At 52.2% G+C, this 8,110-nt stretch overlaps 1 protein-coding gene across 2 annotated transcripts in view; it reads left to right on the plus strand.

The window, feature by feature from the left end:
• Positions 1-7,453, plus strand: part of Znf423 (zinc finger protein 423) — a 241,208-nt gene extending 233,755 nt beyond the window's left edge. For both annotated transcript variants that reach the window (XM_028755498.1, XM_028755499.1), the window contains exon 7: positions 6,760-7,453. In XM_028755498.1, the coding sequence (XP_028611331.1) occupies positions 6,760-6,789 (30 nt within the window). In that variant the 3' untranslated portion in view covers positions 6,790-7,453. The remainder of the gene's footprint in view (positions 1-6,759) is intronic.
• Positions 7,454-8,110: the final 657 nt, after the last annotated feature.

Raw genomic sequence — 8,110 nt, forward strand, 5'->3', positions numbered from 1 at the left:
TTCTTCCTTTTCTCAAGGTATTTCTAAGATCCCTGAATCTGTTCTTGCTCTTGGGTGTCCCCCAAGGCTACACCTTGCTCAAGCTGCCCCTTAAGTCTAGGCTAGGAGGTCCCCGTGCCTGCTTCCTAGCTCCCCCTACTTAAGCTTAGCTCTGAGGCTTACTTGCTGCTGCTCTGGAGTGGCAGATGCCAGGCTCCCCCTTGCTGCTGGCTGGGCAGAGGCGACAAGTAAACCCCACATGCGTCCATCCCTGTATTATGGAGGGTCTCCCACTCTCTCTCTACCTTATAGGTCACATTAGGGCTTTGTCCCAGGCCATTGGGCCACCAGTTTCAACTCTGATTCCAAAGGTGGGTGCACAGTGGCAAATTTCTCTCTGGCCTGAGGGTCAGTGGGTGACAAAGGGGGCTGCTGGAGGAAGTAGGGTATAAGTATCTTAAGGCCCGCCCCCTCCCCAGGGAGCAGCACATCACCGGCAGGCATTTATAGGGAGCCCCAGCTATCACTCACTCCTAATTTCAATGACGTGCATTAACTAAATTGTGTTGTGAGTATTCATTCGGCGCTGTTTATGGGGTGCTCTCGAGTGTGCGCACCGTTTGTCAGAAGTGCAAACTAGCGAACATACGAGCCTTTAAGACAGGCCATCTGTTCGTCTTAGACCCTTGGACGATTGTCAAGCGCTGCTAAAAATAAGTGCTCACAAGCAGAGAGGGGCTGCCCAGGTGATGCACAGCAGAAAGGCGAGCAGAGCTGCCTGTGTCTGTACCCTCCCCAAAGGGAGAGACAAGTGACAGTCTGTGCTGCCGGGAAGGCCCTGAGAGGGAGCTGAGGAAGATGAAGAGCCTCTGCTGAGACACCTTTTGGGTGGAGGTATGAGCTTTCCCTCTGTCTTGCGTCATGTAACTTCACAGCTCAAATACCTTTGATAGCTCCCAGTGGCCCAGATTTAAGGGCAAGCTGCCTCGTCTGGCATCACGGAGCCTCATCAATAAGGCCCCTGCCTTCCTTTGGAGGCTTGTCTCCATAGCACATACCCAGCGCTCCTGCCAAGCTGAATTATTCATTGTTCTCCCGGCATATGCTGCACTTTTCACATTTCACAGGCAGAGCGGTGCTACGGCAGAGGGGGCTTATAGACACCGCGTGGGTATATGTCCTGCGCCGTCACTCTTGACCACGGGGCCCAAAGCACCCTGCACCTCAGTCTTCACCTGTATAGCAGGGATAGAGGTAGCAAGAACTTTATGGGGCTCTTGAGGGTTCGGATGAGTGAATGTTACCGAAGTGTGCGGTGTCCGACCTGCTGAGAGCCAAACAGCCCCAGTCATTGTGAACCATGGCCTTTTTCGGTGTTACTCATACCTCAAGGATGGTTGAGTGGTTAATCCTGCTTGCCAAAGAGCTCTTTCATTCTGTCTGTCTGTCTGTCTGTCTGTCTGTCTGTCTGTCTTCTCTCTCTCTCTCTCTCTCTCTCTCTCTCTCACACACACACACACACACACACACACACACACACACACACACACACCTTGCAGAAACCCTAGCTCAAGCTGTTCCTGCAGGGCAGCTGGAAGGCTTCTCCTGGGTGAACCGCCATCAGAAGCTGTCTCCCTGCCACTTTCCATGAAATCCTGGAACTGGAAACTTGGCAGAAGCTGGCCTGTACCCTGTCTCTGTCTCTCCTGTCCACTGCCCAAGGCCAAGCTCCTTGACTGTGAAATGGGTGCATAATGAATGGAGCCCTGCAGCAGCCCTGCTCAGCCAAGCTGGCCTAAAGCAGCTGTCTTCCGCAGAAAATGGAATCTTTCAAGCTAAGGCCCACCTTAGGGTGTGGTCCTTGGTCTTGTGTGTGTGTATGGGGGGGGGGAAGCCATGGTGAAACCAGGCCTATAAGGGCTTCTTGTAGCTACAGCCAACTGGGGGTGACACTGCGGTAGATGAGGAAAAATAGCCTCTTCTGGATGAGGAGCCTGATAATGATGAAGTGGCTTCAAGAAGAAGTCCCTGCACATAGGCCAGGGAGAGTGTGGGTGAGGGGACCATGACAGTGGGTGAGGGCCATGCAAGCTGAGCAAAGAGAGTAAGGTTGGGGCCTGGTAGGATGTTCTGAGAGGAGAATAAGTGTGCCTCTGCATCAGTACTGGCTGGGTCTTCAAGAATGAGCCCCCTTTTCCTGCCTCCTTAGAGGCTTCTGTGTCTGAGAACAGACACCTGTCCCTACCATGGCATTGTCCCCACAGGGAGGGCTCAGGGTGTCTTTATCTGCACATGCTCAGTGCACAGCCTGGGACCTCACAGACTCAGTGAATGCCTGTGAATGAATGTATGGCTAGATGGATGGGTGAATGGATGGATGCTGATATATACCTCTCCCTCCACCACAGCATCTTCCGGGGCCCTCCTCGTTACCAGATCACCCACTCTACTGTAGAAATGGGGAGGCAAGTATCCAACCAGGTCTGATGAAGAAGGACCAGTGATACTTCTGCCCTCTCTCCTGAGGACAGGGACATGGTGGGGGGAGCAGGACTCTGACACTTCTTGTAGCCCCAGCTGTTAACAATTTTGGGGGGTCTCAGCAGGGAAAAAACAGCCCCTCTATCCCAGGCACTTGTCAGTAGGTAGATCCCATGAGCACCATTATTTCCTGAGTTATCCTGGCATTTCAGAAAGAGACAACTCATATACCTTAAGGTCAAAGAACCTGCTACAAGGTTACATGGCTGGCAAGGGACAACTAACACGGAACATGGGGGGTAGCCCATGTTGGCCACTAAGGTACCTAACAGGTCACTAAAGTTGTCTGCCTGTTTGTGGTCACCTCGGAGGGTAGCTAGTATCAGTGGGGCATTTGGGAAGAGCCAGGCAATGTGCTAGGACTTGATGGGTAGGTGACTCTTTGCAGAGTAGCTGGCACACAGGTAGGGTGGCTTATCAGAACACCAAGAGTGATCTACAGGCTTGAGAAGTCTCTTCAGCCCATATCTGTGCTTCCAGGACTGGAAGAGTCTTGTTGCTTCATGTTACCAAGCAACCAAAGTAACGAAACACTTGTCTCCTCAAGCATGGTGCTGGTGGGCAGGTGTCATAGGCCAAGCAAGGTCCAGGCTGAGGAACAGAACCTGAAACCCAGACCTAGAGATGTGACCTAGGCTGCACACTATGGCTTGGTTCCTGGCCTTGCAAGATCTGGATTTTATAGGATCCTGGTTCTTGCAGTTTCCTGCAGGCCAGCCAATCCAGACCACCAGGCTATGGGCTGCAGAGGTAGAGCTCTGGGTCTGTACCCAGAGTTGGACTTAATGTGACCTTCTAGCCAGCCTGCCCATTCCATGTGCTTCGGGGTGTGAGAACAGTCCTTCCACCAGACTCCACACACAACCCACTGTTCCTGTGCCCAGCATATACCCAACGTAAGTCTAGCGAGAAGGTAGTGATTATCACCCAACGGAAGGGCAGTAAAGACTCTGTGGATGAAAGAACTTCCACAAAGGGTATTCCTTTGAGCTAGGCCCAACCAGATACCAGCTGTGTGCATCAGGAAGAGGCCCTGAGTCAGGATATCACAGAAACCCCATCAGCGAGTGTGCAGGAGCGCTGCCCAGTGCATGGCGGGCAGCCGAGAGCCTTCTCTGTGCCTCTGCTTTACTCCCCTCACCTGCTTCTCTGCCCCACACCTGTGTCTCTCTGGCAGGCAATGAGGCCTGCCGGTGCCAGGCGTCCTGGCCAGGGTACTCTCAGCCTTTGGCCGGCCCATTGCCAACCTTTATGGTTTTGGGAAGTCCTCAACTGTAAGAATGAAGGCATCTTTAAAAACTGTTTTTTTTTTCCTTCTCTAAATATAACATAAGCATAAACAGAGAAAGACACGGAGCTAGAAAGGCCTTGTGAGAGTGATAAAGGTGGGAGGAAGGCATCAGAAGCCTTGAAGGAATGCTTAGCCTTGGAAAAGAGCTATTATAGATGTGCCTTGGAAGGTGCTTGAGGAGCCTTGTGATGGGTTTTGACACTCCTCTGCCTTCTCAGAGAGTGCCCTTGGATGAAGCCCTCCTTGGATGAGCACTCACCCTGTGAAGAGCATCCCTAGAGTACAGACAGACACACACACACACACACACACACAGAGGTGCATGAACACGCTGTGACCTTGACCCCCTCCTGGACTATTGTCAGTACCATTAATCCTTCTGCGTTTCTCACTTCTGCCTCAGACCCTTTAGAGATGGGTCCAGTGGAGTCTTCCCTACCCTCTCTGGGCTGAGCTCAGAGCAGATCATCCAGCAGGTACTTAATGACACAAAGCTGAATGCACTCTGGGCCTGGTCGCCTTTGGAGCATTGAGTCTGATTTCCTTCTGCTGTGACATCCTGGGCTTTCCTTGGTAATGGTAAAACTTTAACAAGGTAATTTTTGCCCTAGAATTCTCTTGAAGGAAGTCCCTTTTAAGTCTAACCTAAAAAGCATGTGTTATTGCTCTTGAAGGAAATTGCTTTTGAGGGAAGAAGGCTCTAAAAAGTGTCATTTATTCTCAGTTTCCTAGCCAGTGGTTCAAGGCATGACTTTCCACCTCCAGGGATCCCCAGTGTGTCACATGTCCTTGTTCTGGCATCCCTACAAGAGGTGTCCTTGTTCTGGCATCCCTACAAGGGGTGTCCTTGTTCTGGCATCCCTACAAGAGGTGTCCTTGTTCTGGCATCCCTACAAGAGGCTGCCTCATATCCCTAGGTTCCCAGGCACTCCTTCCAAAATGGAGGCGAGAGACCCTCCTTGTAAATGGTTCATATCCAGGAGAACTCACTGCGTGCTCTCCAGTCCACACTCACACCATCTCTCCACCCAGGCGTGGGTTAGCACTCTAGGCCTTGATAGCTCTTTTGTTCCCAGGCAGCTGTGCCTACCACACCACCACCGGGCGTGGAAAACCCAGCATGTGTCCAGCCCTGGGCCAGGTGCTGTTACCCTGCATATAGCTCAGCAGGGGCAGCCAGGCCTGAGTACAGAGTCATGTGGGTGCTGGCTAGGAGGTGTGTCACAGGAAATGTAGGCTGGGTAAGCAATCTGAATGTCCAGAACACTGGAGGAGTGACTGCTTAGGAGGGCGGCTGGATGAAGGGTTAAGGCAGTTGAGGTCCAGAGTTATAAGAAGGGCAGATCTGTCCAGTATAATGCTTTCAGTTCCACGTGGCTGGTTGCTATCGCAGCACTGGAGGATGGGGTTCCCATGGAAACCACCTGCGGTCCATCTTTGGCTCAAACAAGTTGCCTTGGACCTTGGATCCTTCATTTGAGGTGTGAGGTCATGCTGGCAATCTGGTCCTTAGCCTGGAGCAGGGTGCTGGAGCAGGCTGTGGATAATTGGTGGAGTGATATACCCACTGGGTGTAGGACACTAGATTCTAGTGGCCTGGATCAGCCCTTCTTGGATTCTAGCAGGCTGATAGTCGACTGGTAGTTTGTCGAAAGTGATCCGCCTGTGGTGGTATGTAGCCTGTGAGCATGCTAAGAGACCTATCCTGGAGAGTATCTGTGGTCCCATCTCCATCCATCCTAGGTTCCCGACCTCTATGGGAAAAAGCCAGCCATAGCTGTCCTCTGGTCCTTCTGAAAGTGAGACCTGGTGTCCAGGAGAAAGTCACGGCACCTCTTCCGCCCCCTGGTGGTTAGTGGCAGAGATGCAGGCCGCTGCTGTGTCGGTGACTGGTCTCCTTGTGAGGCTCCCAGGCTGGGAGGCAGGGCTAGATTTAAAAAAAAAAAAAAAAAAAAAAAAAAAGCCGGCAACGGGGTTCGGCCGCAGCCCTGAAGCTCTGTCCCTAGAGGATGTTGCTTCCCATCTCCAGGTGTCTTGAGGCGAACCGCTGCCTGAAGCTGGGACGGTAATGGTCTGAGTTTGCACTACCACTGGCAGAAAAGAAGCAAAAGGACAAGGTTTCAGAAGCCAAAATCTACCCCATCTCCAGGCTGCTGGCTATAGTGGAAACAGATTCACACTGCCTGCCCCGCCCGCCCCGCCAGGGCTGGCAGGAAAAAAGATGTGCGTGGGCTGTGGCGAGAGGGAAGCGTTTGGCCACAGGGTTCCACCTGGGCCCTGGCTTCTCAGGCCCAAGAGGCCAAAGAGCACCACCTCCCTCTCACATGACGACATTGGCAGGTCCCTGGGAGTTCAGTTTCCGGCTCTTCCCAGGACCTTCCCTGCTGGGTGACTTGTCCCCTGCTTGGGCCACGGGCGTCGGCCACCCACTGCCTTGGCGCGTCTGCGCTCACTCGGGTGCCTCTGGGCGGCCGCGCCGTTCTGCACATCTGCGGTTTCCTCCTGCGTGGCTCAGAGCAGTGAGCAAGGGACCGAGAGGGGATGAGGGGGAGAGGCAGCCTGCAGGCCATCGGAGTTTCCTCCTCACCATTGGAGGGAAAGAGAGGTGGTGCTCATTATTGCCACCTCCCCGGCTGTTCCGTCTCCCTCCATGTAGCCCCATCCCTTCGGTACGACTCGAATGGTCTTAAAAAAAAAAATACATGAAATAAATAAAAATAAATAAAAAACAATTTCTAGGGAACCCAGGTTGACAGCAACAGGAACCGATCCCCAAGCTCGGATCGACGTGGCGCCTTGGCAGCTGCGTCCCCGAGCACTTCGCATTTTGTTTTGTAATGATCGAGCCGCTTTCTGCAGCTCTCGGCGTCCATGCCCTGGGTGGGAGGGGACAGGCATGCTCGCCATTCTTTCGCCCTCATGCGTGTCTCCTTTCTTCGCCTTTGCAGAACCACACGATGAGCCAGCACGCACAGTGAGGGACCTCGCGACAGGACACCTCTCCGCAGAAGGCTTGCCGGAGACGCCGTGGGGAGGGCCATTTGAACATTACATCCAATCAAAGTGTCATTTGCAACCCAGATGTAAAACTCTAATGATTTGGCCATGAGGCGCTGCTATTATAAGCAGCTGGAAATGAATATTAATGGCAGAGATTAAAAGTATTCCATGCTCAGTGTTTTTTATTGTCCTGATACAGCTAGTGTGCTTTTAGAGTTCTCGCCGCAGACTACATTTCTAGTGTTAGAGAAACCTGCTTTTTGACGCTATTGTCCTTTGTTCCTCCATGTATTATATTGATAGGTTTTTTTTGAAGGATTAGTGTGATTTTTTTTGCTTCTTTTCTATTTCTTTCTTTCTTGTTTTTCTTTCTCCCCCTTCAGTTAACTACTTTTTAATTGCAATTCTAGGTAATTGTGCATCGTGATCGTGATTGCTTGGCTATTGTCTGAATATTTCCTTTTAATTTTTTAATTAAAGACTAATGCTTTGATTGGATTTGCCAGTTCACCGGACAGTGATTAAAACTCTGTAATGAATATAATCGGTTTCCGTGCAACTGGATGGTCTGCTTTTAAATGTGACTTGATCTGACTGCAGTAACTAGTTCAGCTCAATAAAGGGAATCCATGCGATCAGCAACACTGCCTGGTTCTCTCCTCCTCAACCCCAGGCCAAAGGGGCTGGCAGGAGGTGTGTCTCTGGGGAGTTCCCAGGGGCTCACACAGGCCCCTGGGGACTCCATACAATAGACTCACAGAAAGAAGTACCGTAGAAAGCCAGATGAGCTGCAGGAGTCATTGAAATTAGAGAAGAAAGAATCCACAAAGATCTGGGTCGGGAAACTGAGGCTCAGGGCCCATTGGGGATCATTTCCACGTCCCTGCCACAAGTCAATGACTGCCTCTCATCCATGCTGTTTCCTTGCTGCCTCACTACTGGAATGGAGGCAGATAGGCTTGGCCCTCCCGGTGCCAGGGCAACAGAAAGCACCTGAGCTCTACTTTGGGCCAAGGCATAAAATGTGAGGGGAGGGGGCAGCAGCTACCCAACCGTGTGAGGGCCCGGGCTGGTGGCTCCAGAGCAGAATTAAGTGGAAATAGCAGGTTTCCAGCCGAGACTTGCTGCCCGGGTCAGGACTAAAGCCGGACAAGCAGGTGCTCCCTTTGCAAAATTCCAGAAGACAGGGCTCAAAGGCCACCTGCAAAGCCCCCCTCCCCCAACCCCCAGAAGATGGTGTGAACCTCTGGCCTAATGACCCGGGCCCTGCCGCTGCCTCAGGGCTCACCCCAGAACTCC

Source organism: Grammomys surdaster, unplaced genomic scaffold, assembly GCF_004785775.1.
Source record: "Grammomys surdaster isolate TR1022 unplaced genomic scaffold, NIH_TR_1.0 126063, whole genome shotgun sequence".
Taxonomy (NCBI): Eukaryota; Metazoa; Chordata; class Mammalia; order Rodentia; family Muridae; genus Grammomys; species Grammomys surdaster.